Here is a 17,669-nt window from a genome sequence, read left to right as displayed (position 1 = left end):
GTTACAACCCCTGAAAACAGTCCTCCCTCAGAAACCCAGGCTGGGGTCATGGGGAGGATGAGGTGGGCAAATATCTGGATATATTGGACCTGTGTGCAATCAGCCAAATCACATGAGAAGGACCAACCAGAAGGAGGAACACAGTACACTGCCCAGATCCTGTCATGGGTAAGACTGAGTAGGTGATGTATCTGGGTCCCCAGGCAGTACATCAGAGGGGGTGGCATGGGGCAGGGGGCACAGGGGCAAGAGTCGTGGAAGAGCTACAGAGAAGACAATGGGAAGAGCTCACGCGGAGTCAGGTGGGGATGGGGACAGCTGAGATGAGTTTGGAAGACTGTTTTCAATTAAGGGCCCTACAGCTGCAAAACTGCGGTCCCGGGGGTAAAGGAAAGGGAAGGAAAAAAAAAATGAACACGTTGGCATGCAAATTGATCCACACTCAATTTATTGTTTCTTTCAGCTGTGACCACAGAAGGAAAGACAGAATTTTCATTTCTTAGCAAGACTCTCGATGTTATCTGTTGCCTTCTGAAGGAATCACTAGTTACTGTGGAAGAGAACAAAAAACACGTGTTCAAAGCCCTGACAGCAAACTGCCTCCCACTGTACAAGCAGCTGAGGTACTGCCAAGTGGAAAATTCATGTGGCATGAAAAAAAGAATTATTGAAAAGGATGTTTACAATTTTGCCTATTAAATTATTTGATCATGAGCCACTTATTTACTTTATGCTTTTCTTTGATTTCTGAGGAAACATCATATTTAATCAGCAGTACTTGCAAATGAAAAAATTAAAATGTTTTCATATAAAATGAAATGTTTATGAATTTAACAAGTTAATGTCTTTATATTTTTTAGAAACTTAAGTTCACATTAATTTTCCTTTTTTCATACCTTGCAGCCAATTATTGTGTGTGTGTGTGTGTGTGTGTGTAACAGTATTTTGGCCTTTTGGTCTTTGAAAATTCATAGACCTGAAGCATTGTAGCCTATGCTGCCTAATGAATAGAATGGTCCTGATTGCAGATTTGTTTTATAAACAAATTTACAGATCTTATATCTTGTTAGGTACAACTCTTTAATTCTATTCTATCAACAAGAGCCAGTTCTCAATAAACTTAAGAGAACTTTACTAAACTGAAAAAAAAAAAAAACAGACTAAGTTATTTAAATACTTATTAGTAACAAGATTAGTAAAGATTGGTCATTTGAAGCTAGGTCATTTAAGCTGGACATGATGGCTCACGCCTGTAATCCCAGCACTTTGGGAGGCTGAGGGGGGCAGATCACCTGAGGTTAGGAGTTCAAGACCAGCCTGGCCAACATGGCATAACCCTGTCTCTACCAAAAATACAAAAATTAGGCAGGCATGGTGGCACATGCCTGTAATCCCAGCTACTCAGGAGGCTGAGGCAGGAGAATCGCTTGAACGCAGGAGTCTGAGGTTGCAGTGAGCTGAGATCGCACCATTGCACTCCAGCCTGGTCGACAGAGCAAGACTCTGTCTTAAAAAAAAAAAAAAAAAAAGAATAAAAGAAAGATAGGTTATTTATTGGTGCAGTACTTTACCAATTCATCTGCCCAATCCGTACTTAGGAATTAATAGTGGATTATGAATTTTATTTTAATTTCATACGTGTATTCATTTTAAGAAACACCTTCTAATATACTTACCTACTGCTTTGTGTTTGGGTACTTTCCTGTGATTTGGATCTAAGGAAATAAGGAAATAACATTTTTAGGCTGATATAATACAACCTGTCAAAGTTATGTTGTATTTATTTGTTATGGCAATTTCTTCCTCTTTCCCTTCAAAGTTGTACTAAAAAAGAAATATTTGCCAAATCTCTACATCTTTTCCATTTTTTCTTTTTTTAGAGATGGAGTTTCACTTTGTCACCCAGGTTAGAGGGCAGGAATATGATTGTGGCTCACTGCAGCTTCAACCTCCTGGGGGCTCAAATGTCCTCCTGTCTCAGGCTCCCAAATATCTAAGGCTACAAGCATGCACCCACATGCCCAGCCAATTTTTTATATTTCTTTGTAGAAATGGGATTTCACTTTGCTGCCCAGGCTGGTCTTGAACTCCTGACCTCAAGCAATCCTCCCACCTTGGTTTCCCAAAATGCTGGGATTACAGCATTTTGTAATGTGAGCCACCACACCCAGTCTTTTCCATTTTTATATCCACAGATTCCTTATTTCTAATCCCCCAACTAAAAGAATGGGAGAGAAAAAGAATGAACTGGAGACAAATTAATCAAGATTAATTCACAGAGAAGATAATACAACATGAGTGAGAGTATTCAGTGATAATGTATAATTTTACTTCTCTCGTCCTTTCCCTATCTTTGCTATTTTATATCTTTAAAACTTACTGTTGATTTTTCCTACTACTCTGACCATGAAACATTCTTATTTAATATAATTAGTTATCTCCCAAACCAATAAAAAGATCTGTATTTATAGACATATGGGTCTACTGACATGTACACCCATTAGATTTCTGGCTTAAAAAATATATTGTTTCACTGTGTTTACCCAAGGAATTGGCTCTACCAACATCTCCCACTGGCTTCCCAACGGCAACAAAAATACTAAAAATATAAATGTAAAAGGAACAGAAATACAAGAAAATACAGTAAATGCTACAACAGTAAAGGACAGCAACTGTCTCTGCTTAGCTTACTAAGTTTAAATGAAAGAATAATCACAGAATACCTTTCTGGGTATGCTAAACACAAAGTTAGAATAATGGGTTAACATTCCAAATTATACTCCCCAAATCCAGTGTATATTATCCTATAGATGATGTCCTTGTCTATCCCTCAATCTAGTTGAATTTATTACTTTTAAAGAGCATGATTTTGGTATGATTATGGCATATTTTATGAGGAGAGATAATGTAAGGGGACAATTAGAGTAGTTACACCACTAAGAATTATATGTGCATATGTGAACTTCAAGAGTAACCACTCATTTGTTAAGCAAGTATTCATTGAATGTTAACCCTGCAAGATGCCATCTATAAATAGGTAAGGAAAATAAACAGGGACATGACCCTCAAGTGATCTCAGAGCCTAAAAGGAGAGTAATGCTTCCAGGTGAGCAGAAGATTGGGAGAATTACAGTGTTTGAGCACTCTATCACAACTCCCTTGGTGACAGTGACAGAGAGTGGAGACAACAAAGAAAATCAGCTTTTTTCTCAAACATAGCTTAGAGAAAGTAACTGATTCTGTAAAAGGGTGCTTATGTTAGGAGACATCCAAGAACAACAGAAAGGATAAAGAAGACAGAAATACTGTAGCTTTCCTAATGGATGGGGTGCCTTCATTGGGGAAAATAGAAACTATATAATGTTGTGGTGTAGCCTAGAAAATTTAATCTGTATGTATAAAGGATGTTTTGGAATAGCAGTGGGTTGAATGTAACTCAAAGAGGTCACTTTAAGGAAAAATACTAGGCAATACAAGAAAATGAAAACTCTACAATGGAGAAACCATGACAAACATAGTAAATATTTGTTAACTTCAGAAGGATCACAAAGCCACAACTGTGGGGTGTAGGAAACTAAAAGCTTCTCTAAACGAGTTCAGAGAACCCTTGTTAACACAGGTGTGGGACATTGAGGATCTGTGGGAACTATAGAATTTTAGTGTGTTTATAATACTGTCTCCTAAACTCTTCCTAAGTGGAAATAATCATTCACTCAGTTGTTCACATTGAGATTTTGTGGGTGTAAATGCAACCTGAAAAAGTACTATTTCCCCTTTGTGTATCCCAGAATAAAGGATGCAAAATATTCAGCTTATGATTTAGTTTCACAAAGTAATCATAAATATTTGTCTCATTAAATTTCACTAGCTTATTTCTTATGTACCACAAGAGTAGGCAATCAACAAAAATTTAGTCAACTGAAGAAAAAAGATTAATGGAATTAACTAATAGTTGTTCCAGAATGGGAAATATTAATAAGTTGGGTTTGGTGTAGACTTTATCCATTGTGGCTGCTCAAAAAATGTTGAGCAATTATTTGTGAATTATCAGTTTTTTCATTCTGAATTTTCAACATACTTATTTATAAGTAACACTTTCTATCCTGCTTACCTGCTAGTATATGCTTCGGCACTATCTTCTGATTTGGATCTAAAAATAAATTAAAAACAAAAACAATATCTATTAAATATCTATTATTAAAAATAAATTAAAAACAATACCTAAAAGTTAATACTAAGAGCTTGCCTACTTTGAGAATGAAAAGCAGGCCATTTTATAGCCCCAAAACTGATTATTTAAATATTTGGGGCATGCAAATAAATAGCAATCTTTTTTACTCAAACACCAAATGCAACATATAGTACAAAATGTAAATTCTCTAGTAGAGAATCAAGAGTATCAAGATAGCAGAGGTTTTTCAAATTACTTCAAAGTTAATATAAATTTAACTGTAAATGTCTAAACCTGTCCTTCAGCCTCCAAGTTAGTTTTGTATTTGTTAATATATAAATTGCAGCAGTTTGTAAATTAAAACTTACATTTACTTCTGACCAGTTTGGCAGACTGGGCTAACAGGAAAACTTATCGTTTCTATTAGATACATAGAGAAAAACTGAAGAAAACAAAAAACATATGCATAACTAAGATTGACAGTCACAAAGTGTTTTCCTTCTATCATTTAAAAAAATAATAAAGAAATCAGAAGCTCAGAGGGAAAACAAGAGCTAAAGCTGAATTACTTATACCCTAAAAGATGTGGTTTTCATAACCCTAGCTTAGAAGGAGTTGAGGGCATGGATCTTCACGTGTTAGAAAGCTGGAATGGAGCAGTTTCCCAAGCCTGGTAGTCTTTAATGGAAATATTATAAGCTATGACCACTGCACTTCAGAACACACAAATTTTGTCAGCCAAGTGAAAAGAAAAGGATCATCTAGAGATGCAGAAATCACAGGCCTGCACCATGCAGTGCAGACCTCAGCTGCTCAATTCCACTACCCACAAATCTGAAAGGACAAGCATGGAAAACATTACAACATTCATGCCCCCGGAAAGGCAAACCTGAAATACTCTCATCCTCCCAATGCATGCCTCTACAACTCAGGGCATGCAGAATTCCCAGGAGAACAATCACTGCCCTTGAGGGTGGGCTTATCAATCTAAATTGCAAAACAAAAATTCACACATCAGGATCAACAGATAATATAAAAATCTTCAAAATTGAAATATTTAGGATCTCCACACAAATCAAGGCAGGAATGAGGCAAACAAAAAAATAGCTATTAAGAAAATGGAGGATTTGGAAACTGATATAAGGAAGTGAAACAATGTCAGATAGAGAGGTAGAAAGGCATAATACGTGAAGACCCCAGTTAAGAAACATGGATGCTAGGCTGGGCGTGGTGGCTCACGCCTGTAATCACAGTACTTTGGGAGGCCGAGGCGAGTGGATCACCAGGTCAGGAGTTCAAGAAGAGCCTGGCCAAGATGGTGAAACCCCATCTCTACTAAAACTACAAAAATTAGCCAGGCGTGGTGGCAGGTGCCTGTAATCCCAGCTACTTGGTAGGCTGAGGCAGAGAATTGCTTGAACCCAGGAGATGAAAGTTGCAGTGAGCTGAGGTCGCGCCACTGCATTCCAGCCTGGGCAACAGAGCAAGACTCCACTTCAAAAAAAAATAAAAAAGGAAAGAAACATGGAGGCTAAAATGAGAAGACCCTCCTAAATATAATCATTTCCAATGGAGAAAAGAGAAAGAATGAGAAAGAGTCAATAATTGAAGACATAATGACTGAATTAATTTTTTAGATTTAATGGCCTGAGTCCTGATATCTAAAGACTATATTGAATCCAGAGCTAGACAAATAAAAACAAATTCTATCAGAATATATAATCATAAAATAACAAAACATTCAAGACAAAAAGGAAATCTTAGAAGCCACCTAGAAAAAGCACATTAATTGAGGGGGGAATAAATAATGATACTGACAACTAAGGTCTCATCAATGACAGTGCATGGCACATTACAACAACAGAATATTACAAAACGCTTTCAGAAAAGTCCTTCTCAGCTAGGAGTAACCATTTAAGCTATCATTCAAAATTGAGCGTGGAATAAAAAAAGCATGTTCAGGCATTTAACACAAATGTTGATAATACAGAATCACTAAACTGAAACTAAAAGGGTTGTACTTGAGAAAAAAGGAAACTAAACCCATAATGAAAAAATCAATGGATTCAACAATAAATAGTGAGAGCAAAGCAATTGATAAATACGTTTTAAGCTCTTAGCAGGTATTAATTTAATATAAAAATGATTATAATAATAGTAATAATAATAATGGAGGGTAGGGTTCTGGAGGTAGAAACCTGGAAGAAGCTAAAAGCCAAATGACAATAATATGGGAGAGTAATGTTTAGAGTTTGCTGATAAATTGTCAAAGATTCTTCTGTTGCTTAGGAAAAGACTGGAAATATTGAAAGAATTTAGACATTTAAAATAATTACACTAAAGTAGTACTAACGTGACCCATACTGGTGATGAGAACAGGTGGCAGAGAAATTATAGGCAGAAAAGGGTGCATCTCTGGCGAAAGCGCCACCCTCAAGCCGAAAAGCCTGAAACCACAATCCAAAGACAGAATTTCTATCACTGTTTTCCTGCTCAAATGTTGCCTTTTCCTAAACTACCCATGGCCCTGCCCCGTCCCATTCTGTGCCTATAAAGACCCCAGACTCAGTCGGCAGAGAGGAGAGGCAGCTGGACGTCGCGGACTATGGCTGGATGTTGGAGAGAAGTGGCTAGACTTCAGAGGGACAGCTTGATGGCATAACTTCAGAGAAGAGTCCAGCCCGAGGTGGTTGGACTTGAGGGAAAGATTTCCTGCCCATCCCCTTTTCAGCTACCCTTCCCGCTGAGAGTCACTTTCATTATTCAATAAAATTCCTCACATTTATCATCTTTCAATGCATTCATGCAATCTCATTTTTCCTGGATGCCAGACAAGAGTTTGGGAGCCGCAAGTGTAGATTCAAAAGGCTGTCACACTGTCCCTTTGCCCTCCCTGGCGGACAGCAGCAGCCTCACTCGAAAAGGCAGAGGGCCTACTGAGCTGTTAACAAGCCATCCAAGCTAAAAGAGCACTGTAACACGTCCTCTGGTGTTTTCGGAGTCACAGGCACCCCGCCTGGATGCCGCTGCAGGGCCTGCACAGAGTTCACTCCTGCCGGCGCCCAAAAGTGCTGGCTCTGGCTCCTGCACCTGCTCACCTGCATGCTCCCTCCCGAGTGGTGGAACGCAGTGGGTCCCAGTGAGTGGAGTTTGATCTCGCCCAGCCAGGGCTGAAATGGCCGGCTGGTTCCAGCGCTCCTGCACTCCAGCAGTTCCCACCTCGTTCACCCACGCGCTCCCTCCGATAAGGAGTCAGGGGGCTGAGTAAATGAGGCACCCCTGTTATGAGTCCCCTGAAGGGGTCAGGGAAATATCCTGCTTCACTGGAATTCATTCCACTTCTCTGCTTTCTTTGGCTTCAACAACCTTTCCACTGACTTCCCAACAGTTAAAGATTACTCCAAAGATAAGTGACATGAAAACTATGGTGGATGTTATATCACTAAAGCACAGCCACCACGTCAAATGATGTCACTAAAATTCAAATGAATAGTTATTCTAAAATGATTCCCTGGTGCACGCTAAGCCAGATGGCTAGTCCAGTGGTTTAGCATTCCAAATTAAACGATGTCTATTGAAATGTACATTTTCCTATGGGTGACGCTATCACCCCTCACTGAATGGAGGTAAATAATCCTGGGAGAGATGAATTATGTTAACAGGGTTTCAGGATGAGAGATGATATATTGAGCAAAGAAGAAATGGAGGAAGCGACAACATCATCATGGATATATGAATGTGTGTGCATGCATGCATGTGCACACATGTATATAGATTTGTCTATGTACCTTTGTGTTTGTGTTTTTGTTGGTTTGGTTGCCTCTGTGTGAAGATCAAAGGTAATCATTCATTCATTCCCTCAACAAATATTTATTGATCACTTATAATACAAGCTGAGCACTCCGCTACATGCTAGCTATACAATGCTGAGCAAGATAGACATAGCCTTTATTATCTGAGATGACAGAATATAATAAGAGAAAAAGGTCACTGAGGCTCGCTGGGCCTGATCCCTATGCGGTAACTCCCTTGGTCACAATAGTAAGAACAGACATGATAATAAAAATCAAAATTTTAAAGATAAACTCATGACTCCAAAGTGTCACTGTAAGGAAGAAAAATAATGAGACAGATTAAAAATGAGCAACGCAGGCATTCTTATTGAAGAGGTAAATTTCTTCTGGAACAAAGGAAATCATACAACCTTGTTGTGCAGCTTAGAGAGTTTGCCCTGTGGATTTGGATGTGTTTGGGAACAGCAGTGGGCTTGGAGGAACCTAGAAAGAATAACACCAGCCCCCTATAAATGTATATAAAAACGGTAACTCAGAGAGGGAGCAGTAAAAACTTCAAAGCGTTTTATATCTGCAGAAGGACCCAAAACCCACAATTGCTGAGTGTGAGGAACTAAATACTTACTGGATTATTATAAAAAGACATCACCTTTCAGGAAATGGAGGGGGACATAGTAATGCTGAGAACAATAAAAGATGTGGAATTTTTGTTCCTTTGTGATTTTTTTTTCAACAAATTCTTCCCAAGTGATCTATGCGAGCATTCACTCAGTTATTCATCAGCATACATGTTAGTTTCTAGTTGTGCCATCTCCAAATAAAAAAGTAAACTTCCCCTTTGTGTACTCCAAGAAAAAGAATACAAAAAGATCCTTTTTATGAATTAGCTGCTTAAACATTTCACTAAAAATATTTTCCTTTGTTTCCCAAAAATAAACTCCCAACACATATTAACTAAACTGCAGGAAAGAAGATATTGTCTTGTTTAGACAAATACTTGCAAGTTACTAGATCAGCAAATAGGTTGTTTTAAGGTATAGTACTTTACTAATTGTGGCTACTCAGTTAATAGTTAGCAAGTAATTGTTAATTATCAATTTGTTCATCTCAATTTTTAACATATACTTATTATATAAAAAAATGCCTCCTAATTCACTTACTTGCTAGTATCAGCTTGACTGCTGCTTTCTGACCTGGTTCTAAAAGAAAGCGAAAAAATAATGCTTCCATATTAATACTAAACACAAATGTGCCTCCATAATGAATGAATGTCGGATCATTTTATAACCTGTGTTAATTCTTCTATACCAAGAATCACCACTGAAGAATAATTTCAAAGGCTACTAAATTAGCATATGCAAACAAGTAAAGTTTTTATTTATTCATATATAATGTCCATAAAAAGTTTAAATTTCAAATCTTCAACTAAGCAGAGGAACAAGAAAACTGATTTGTTTTTCTCCTTTCACTTTCTAGCACAGAATATATACTTTATTTTAAACACCTGATTCTGGCCTTCAGAGTCTATCCGTTGATAAATACATTGCTGTAGGTTGTGATTCAAAATCCACACTAATGTCAAGAAGACTGAACTGATGGGGAGGGCTGGTAATTTCCCCTCCTATCCTACACATAGAGAAATAGTGCAAAAACAACACATACTATTTACTAAAACTTTATGAAAGAAAAGGCCATTTCTAGTGATAGTAAAAGACAGAGAGAGAACTGAAAATGTGAAAGGTAAATACAAACTAAATCTGAATGACTTTGGGGGTACATAAGTCAGTTTCATAAGCCACATCAGCTTAGCAAGAGTTGAGACTTCCTAGAAAGATGAAGCTGACCTCCTTCTCTAAACCTGGAAGCCCTGAAAGGCTGTACCACCCATGAAATGGGGATAGTAAAAGCTGTGGCCACTAGACACAGAGATGCATCAGGGAAATTGCTTCAGAAGTAAAGATGAAAAATGAACACCAGGCGGCACGGGAACCCTGAGCACTTAAACTGGCTTAGGAATTTGGATGGAAAAATCACCACACAGAGAAACAGTAGCCTTAATTCTTTACACGTATAGGATAAGGACACCACTCCATGCTTCCCATGAATTCCAGTGTAACAGTTAATGTAAAAATTTATCACACGGGAGGGTAAAACATGACCTCCACAAGGAGTCTCCTGCAAAGCACAGTAGGTTTCTTTACACCAGCATCACCACAAACAAGTGAGTGACGCATTGCTCTCTGATGTTGTGATGGCTACAACATCACTAGGCTGTAGGAATTTCCACCTTCATTATAATCTTGTGAAACTACTGGCATACACGTGGTTTCTCATTTACCAAAACATTGTTATGAAGCACATGGCTCTCCGTGTAACACCAGCTGGGTAACTTCTAGGCACTATACATTCTTTTTTTTACTAATTATACTTGTCCTGTCTCATTTTAGAATCAGCTATTTTATTCCTTGTTTCCTCAGAAGAGACCTCCACTAAACATTTATTAAATAAAGAAATGACTAATTTATTAGAAACTAAATTCGACTGTATATTAGCAGTCTGGATTTGAGTGTGTTGCTTTACCAATTGACATTGTTCAAAAATATTTAGAAATAAATTGTGAATAATCAGTAAATTCTTAATTTTCAACATGTATCTTAAAAACATCTTCTAAACTACTTACTGGCTGGCATATGTCTGAGTGCTGCCTTCTGAGCTGGATCTAAAAAAAAAATTGAAAGCAATGTCTCAAGTTAGTACTAAGAAAACTTGCCAACTTCATGAATGAAAATCAGGCCATTTTATAATTAGTATTATCTCTTTAAAAGACTAATTACTAATAAATAAACTGATGTCCAAAGGTCACTGAACATAGATGCAAATAAATAACATTTTCATTTACCCATATACCTCATCTATAAGAAGGGCACATTTCAAATCCTGCAATGAGGAGAGTATCTAAAAAACACAGATTTGCTTTTTCTGAACATAGAATATAGATCTGTTCAGAAAAAAACACAGATTAGCTATTTCTAAACATAGAACATAGGTTTGACTTTGAATGATTCTCACCTTCATACCCCAACTTTTGGTTTTTTATTCATTGTTTAAAAAAAGACAATATTTTGTAAATTAAAACCTATACTGCCTCCCAGGCAATCTAGCAGAGTGAGCTGGCAAAACAATTTTCCCTTTCCATTCCTCACATAGAGGAGTGCTGAAAAAAAAAATCACACACACAAACATTTGATACACAACTGAGGCTCACAGCAAGGAAAGACTTCTCCTGTTGCCAATAAAAACGATAAAACTGAGAGCTCACAGGGTCAACAGGAGCTGAGGCTGAATGACTTCAAAAGTATCTAAACCTACAGTGCTGCCAGTCATATGAAAGTACATCACATACAATTATGTACAGTACAAAATACATGATAATAATAATAATAACTGGTTTTGGTTTATGTGTTTACTATCCTATCCTTTTGTTTGTTTGTTTGTTTGTTTTTTGAGGTGGAGTCTCGCTCTCTCTCCCAAGCTGGAGTGCAATGTCGAGATCTCGTCTCACTGCAACCTCTGCATCCTGGGCTCAAGCGATTCTCCTGCCTCAGCCTCCTGAATAGCTGGGATTACAGGCACGTGCCACCCTGCCTGGCTAATTTTATTTATTTATTTATTTTTGTATTTTTAGTAGAGACGGAGTTTCACCATGTTGGCTAGGCTAGTTTCGAACTCCTGACCTCAGGTGATCCGCCTGCCTCAGCCTCCCAAAGTGCTGGGATTACAGGAGTGAGCCACCACGCCAGGCCTATACTGTCCTTTTTATCATTATTTTAGAGTGTACTCCTTTTGCTTATTTAAAGAAAAAAAAAGTTAACTGTGAAACAACCTCAAGCAAGTCCTTCAAGATATATCCAGAAGGTGGCATTGTTATCCTGGCCGATGACAGCTCCAGGTATGTCATTGCTTCTGAAGACCTCCCAGCAGGAAAAGATGTGGAGATGGAAGGCAGTGATATTGGCTGTCTTGACCCTGCATAGGCCAAGGCTAATGTGTTTGTTTGTGTCTTAGTTTTTAACAAAAAAGTTTAAAAAGAAAAAAAAATTAAGACAAAAAAGCCGATAAAAATATAAAGAAAAATTTGTACAATGTGTTTGTTTTTGAGCTAAGTGTTATTACAAGAGACAAAAAGTTTTATAAAATTAAAAAGTGTATCAATTTGAAAAGTTATAGTAAAACATAAGGTTAATTTATTATTGAAGAAATAAATTTTTAAGTAAATTTAGTGTAGCCTAAGTGCACAGTGTTTATACAGTGTATAGTAGGACCCAGTAACGCCCTAGGCCTGCACATTCACTCACCACTCACTCACTGACTCACCCGGAGCAGCTTCCAGTCCTGCAAGTTCCATTCATTGTAAGTGCCCTACGCAGACATATCATTTTTTATCTTTTATATCATATTTTTACAGTACCTTTTCTATGTTTCAATACATAAATATTTAATCAGTTACAGTTGCTTACAGTATTCCATACCATAACATGCTGTACAGGCTTATATATATAAGGTTATAGGATATAACCTAGGTATATAATAGGCTATACGATCTAGGTTTTTTTAAGTACACTCTGTGATGTTCGCACAATAACACAATCACCTAACAGTGCGTTTCTCAGAACGTATCCTTGTGTTAAGCGACTCATGACTGAATTAGTGTACTGCTTGGGTAAACAAACAAATGGATGGAATTTTATAGATTGTGACAGAAGTCATGAATCTAGATGTATATATTTCTATAATAATTATGGGTTGGGGAGAGCTAATTACATTGACCTAATTGTTCTGTTCTTTTAAACATCAATAAATTGCATTTTGTCCCTATTCATCCTACTTATGTTTCTTTTATTTCTTTTTCTTTCTTTCTTTCTTTTTTTTTTTTTTCTGGAGCTCATTGGCGATCATGGCTCACTGCAGTCTTGAACTCCTAAGCTAAAGGAATCCTCCCACCTCAGCCTCCCAAGTAGCTGGGACCACAGACTCATGCCACCATGCCTGGCTAATTTTTTAATTTTTAATTTTTCAGGTGCTCCTCACACCTCAGCCTCCCAAAGTGCTGGGATTACAGGCATGACGCAACACACACAGCCCCTATTCATATTTTTTAACCATAACTTCAGTTCTCGCTATTTTCTAACAGTCTGTGAACTGGACTCCGTATTCTCTTTCAGTGTCAAGACACTTAACTACCCATCTTCAATTTTGTAAAAGTCCAAGACCTTATTTCTTCAAATATTGACTCTTCCCCACTCTAAATTTTCTGTCTCTGAATTCTTTTGTTTCTTAACTGGTCTTTTATATGTTATTATTCTGTTTATGTTGTATTCTGAGTGATTTCCCTAAACAACTTAAAAATAAGAAAATCTTTTTTCAGCTCCTTTATTTGTTGTTTAATGGATTCTATTTGTTTTTTAACCTCTATGCAGATCCTAAGCATTTTTTTGAGGTTTTTCAATTACCTGTATTTCTTTAGATTGCTTTGGCTGTTGGCATTACCACCTTTAGTAGCTTTTTTTTTTTTTTTTGTAAGGTTAAGTAGCATTGATTGTCTCATGAGAATTCTGCATATTTTGCTTTGCGCGGTAGGTTTGCTTACACCACCATCACCACAAACAAGTAAGTAACACATTGCTCTCTGATGTTGTGTTGATTACAACATCACTAGGCTACAGGAATTTTTCACCTTCATTATAATCTTATGGAACCACCATTATACATGTGGTTTTTCATTTACCAAAACATTATTATGCAGCACATGGCTCTATAACACAAGCTGGGTAACTTCTAAGCACTATATATTCTTTTTCTTTACTAATTATACATGTCCTATCTTATTTTAGAATCAGCTATTTTATTCTTTGTTTCCTCAGAAGAGACTTCCAGTAAACATTTATCAAATGAAGAAGACTAATTTATTAGAAACTAAATTAGACTCTATATTAGCAGTCTGGATTTCAGTGCATTGCTTTACCAATTGAATATCAATTCAAAAAAATATTTAGAAATAAATTGTGAATTATCAATTAATTATTAATTTTCAATATGTATCTTAAAAACACCTTCTAACCTACTTACTGGCTGGCATATGTCTGAGTGCTACCTTCCGATTTAGATTTTTTTAAAAAATTGAAAATGTCTCATGTTAGTACGAAGAAAACTTGCTAACTTCATTAATGAAAATCAGTCCATTTTATAATCAGTATTATCTCCTTATAAGACTAATTATTAATAAATAAAATATTGTCCAAAGGTCAATGAACACAGATGCAAATAAATAACATTTTTATTTACCCATATACCTCATCCATAAGAAGGGCACATTTCAAATCCTGCAATGAGGAGAGTATCAAAAACACCTAAATTTGCTTTTTTTTTTTTTTTTTTTTTTTTTTTGAGACGGAGTCTCGCTCTGTCGCCCAGGCTGGAGTGCAGTGGCACAATCTCGGCTCACTGCAAGCTCCGCCTCCCGGGTTCACGCCATTCTCCTGCCTCAGCCTCTCCGAGTAGCTGGGACTACAGGCGCCCGCCGCCACGCCCGGCTAATTTTTTGTATTTTTAGTAGAGACGGGGTTTCACCATGGTCTCGATCTCCTGACCTCGTGATCCACCCGCCTCGGCCTCCCAAAGTGCTGGGATTACAAGCGTGAGCCACCGCGCCCAGCCTAAATTTGCTTTTTCTGATCCCTTCTAAATATATAGATTTGAAGAATATAGATTTGACTGAATGTCTGATTCTGACCTTCATAATCCAACTTTTGGTTTTTTATTCATTTTTAAAGAAAAGACTACCTCTGAGGCCAGAGTTTTAATAGCACTGACTTAGAAGGAGCTGAAGCCCCAGGCCTTCGGATGCAGAGATGCTGTAAGTGAACTCTTTAACTAAACCAGGAGCCAGAAGGGGCCATCTCACCCATGAAACAGGAATAATAAAATTTCTGACCAGTGGTTTTTGGAATGCAAGAGGGAAATATGCATAAATAGAGAGAAAAATGCATCAAGAAGAGAAGTAGGACTCCCAAGTGTCCAAAAAGTGCAGTTTCAGGACCCCAGTTCACATTCCCACAAATTCTTGAACACCATGCATGGTAAATTTTAAAAAATATTTTTTCTTTAAGAAAGGAAAAATTAAACAACTGGTATGGTTAGGCTTCATGTCCCCACCCAAATCTCATCTTAAATTATAATCCCCATAATCCCCACGAGTCAAGAGAGAGACCAGGTGGAAGTAATTGAATCATGGTAGTGGTTTCCCCCATGCGTTTCTCGTGATAGTGAGTGAGTTCTCATGAGATCTGATGGTTTTATAAGAGGTTCTTCCCCCTCTGCTCGGCACTTCTCCCTCCTGCCGCCTTGTGAAGAAGGTGCCTTGCTTCCCCTTCGCCTTCTGCCATGATTTAGGTTTCCTGAGGCCTTCGCAGCCATGCTAAACTGTGAGTCAATTAAACCTCTTTCCTTTATGAATTACCCAGTCTTGGGCAGTTCTGTATAGCAGTATGAAAACGGACTAATACAACAACCTACATATATGTCTCCGTAACACAGCACACACAGAATTCTCATGGGAAACATCAAAGACACTGAAGATAAAAGAGTCTATCGTTATAAACCACTAAGAGTTAATGTCAACACTACACTAAAGCATGAATTCATGCAGCAAGAGCTACAAATGATTTGCTTAAAAAACGCTTTAATCTGAGAATATTTAGACTCCTCATAAAGATCTTTTCAGGAATAGAATCCATAAGTCTAAACCAGGACAGAGAGGAAAGAAAAATTAGAGAAATGAAAGAGTGAACTAAGAAAATTAATCAGAATGTGAGATGCAGAGATTAAAAATATGTGAAAGTTGCAAATACTAAAAGCATACTTCTAATTCTGGCCAAGATGGAGTAAGACTAAATTTACCCTCCTGCCAGAATGTCTAAAAATACAGAAAAAAATGTATGAAACAATTGATTTCACACATTGGCTACTACACAGCACAGTGCAGTGAACTTTGAGAGAAGGAAACAAGGTGAGCTCTATGATTGACTCTTCTTACTGCCTAGGGAGAGTTTTCAGGCTGTAGTGCAGTGAGGGAAACTGAGGCAAATCCCAGTAGTATCTCTGAGTTGAGGTGATAGAATTGGGGGCCTAGGAAGGGCAAGGCAGCTAGGGTTCTCAGGGCAGAACACCACAGAAAAAAAGAAAATGCTTAGAAGAAATCCTGAGATTGGCAGAGGGCCCCCCCTCCCCCTTGCATCTTCTGCAGAGTATTGATGAATGCTTGCCAGTGAGGGAACTGCCTGAGCCAGAGTAAAACTATTTATCCAAAATGAACAAAGGGAATAATTTCTTGTGCTCACAGAAGGACAGGAATAGTTTGAGTTCCCACTACCTGAGTTGAATATATAGTAATTCAGAGTAAGATGGATAGAGTTACTCAGAATGGTACTGTCTTTTTATGGGTGACTATTCTGATTCTACTTAACAAAGTTTAAAATCAATGGTGTAAGAATAATTAAAAATTTTTATGCAAAATATACTATTTCCATACTTCTTAACATATATAAAAATTAATTCAAATTAGATATAGATCTAAAGGCAGAACCTAAAACTATGAAACTTTTGGAAGGAATCATAGGAGAAAATCTGTGAACTTGGGTTAGGCAATTATTTCTTAGCTACAGCACCAAAATTATGATCTATAAAAAAAGAAATTGATACACTGGTTTTATTAAACATTTAAAACATTTGCTGTTTAAAAGATTGCTAAAAGTATTAAAAGACAAGCCTTAGACTGAGACAACATGTTTGCAAATTACATATATAATGATGGACTTACATATTCAGAACACTCAAAATACAACAAACCCATTTCAAAAATCATCAAAAGATTTGAAAAATATGATAAAAAGGAAAATAACCCCATAATTTGAATAGACATTTCTCCAAAGAAAGTATACAGATGGCAAATAACCATATAAAACAATTGTCAACATGATTAACCATTAGAGAAATTCAAATTAAAATTATAATGAGATACCACTACACAATATCAGAATTGGTAAAGTTAAAAAAAAATGAGACCACATATTGACAAGAATGTGGAGAAACTACAACTCTTATACACTAGTGGCTGGAATATAAGATGACAAAACCACTTTGGAAAACATAGCTCTTTCTTTAGAATTTAAACATACACTTACTTTATTACCCAATTATTCTATTCCTGAGTATTAACCAAGAGAAGGAAAGCAGATATTCACATACAGACTTGTACCTGAATATTCATGTTAAATACAGTAAGAAATTCATCTTCGAAGGTTTAGTTGACTTAAGTTTGCTTGTCCTTTGTTCCCTGCTTTCAAGGCCAGACTTTACTCACTGTGTCCCCCTGCCCTGGTAAACAACCCTCCTGCCAGTCCTTAACTATAGAGCCCACATTCCACATCTGCTACCCACTCTGTAAATTACCTCTCCCATCGCAATGGCTACTCTTGCCAAAACTGATCTTCCCACCATCCCACCACTGTAACCGCATTCCTGCACTTTTCAAGTTAGCCAACTGGATTCAGCTTAGATTGTGCGGTCCAACTCCAGCCAATGGAGGCAGGACAGAGTAGCAGGGACAAGCTGCGTTAGAAATAAAAACCCCTGCTTTCCTTTGTTCG

At 37.3% G+C, this 17,669-nt stretch overlaps 1 protein-coding gene across 2 annotated transcripts in view; it reads right to left on the bottom strand.

Annotated features, from left to right (window-relative positions):
- Nucleotides 1-431: 431 nt before the first annotated feature.
- ADAM32 (ADAM metallopeptidase domain 32) overlaps nucleotides 432-17,669 on the bottom strand; it is a 175,835-nt gene continuing 158,597 nt past the window's right edge. The window contains exons 20-24 of one of the 2 annotated variants that reach the window (XM_063610967.1): nucleotides 10,646-10,684; nucleotides 9,126-9,164; nucleotides 4,112-4,150; nucleotides 1,677-1,715; nucleotides 432-550 (exon numbers count right to left, since the gene is read on the bottom strand). In XM_063610967.1, coding sequence (XP_063467037.1) covers nucleotides 544-550; nucleotides 1,677-1,715; nucleotides 4,112-4,150; nucleotides 9,126-9,164; nucleotides 10,646-10,684 — 163 coding nt within the window. In that variant the 3' untranslated portion in view covers nucleotides 432-543. Of the gene's footprint in view, nucleotides 551-1,676; nucleotides 1,716-4,111; nucleotides 4,151-9,125; nucleotides 9,165-10,645; nucleotides 10,685-17,669 lie in introns of those variants that run through there. The other variant, XR_008660572.2, reaches the window with a different exon arrangement.

This window comes from Symphalangus syndactylus, chromosome 10, assembly GCF_028878055.3.
Source record: "Symphalangus syndactylus isolate Jambi chromosome 10, NHGRI_mSymSyn1-v2.1_pri, whole genome shotgun sequence".
Taxonomy (NCBI): domain Eukaryota; kingdom Metazoa; phylum Chordata; class Mammalia; order Primates; family Hylobatidae; genus Symphalangus; species Symphalangus syndactylus.
This window is presented reverse-complemented; position numbering and strand designations above follow the sequence as displayed.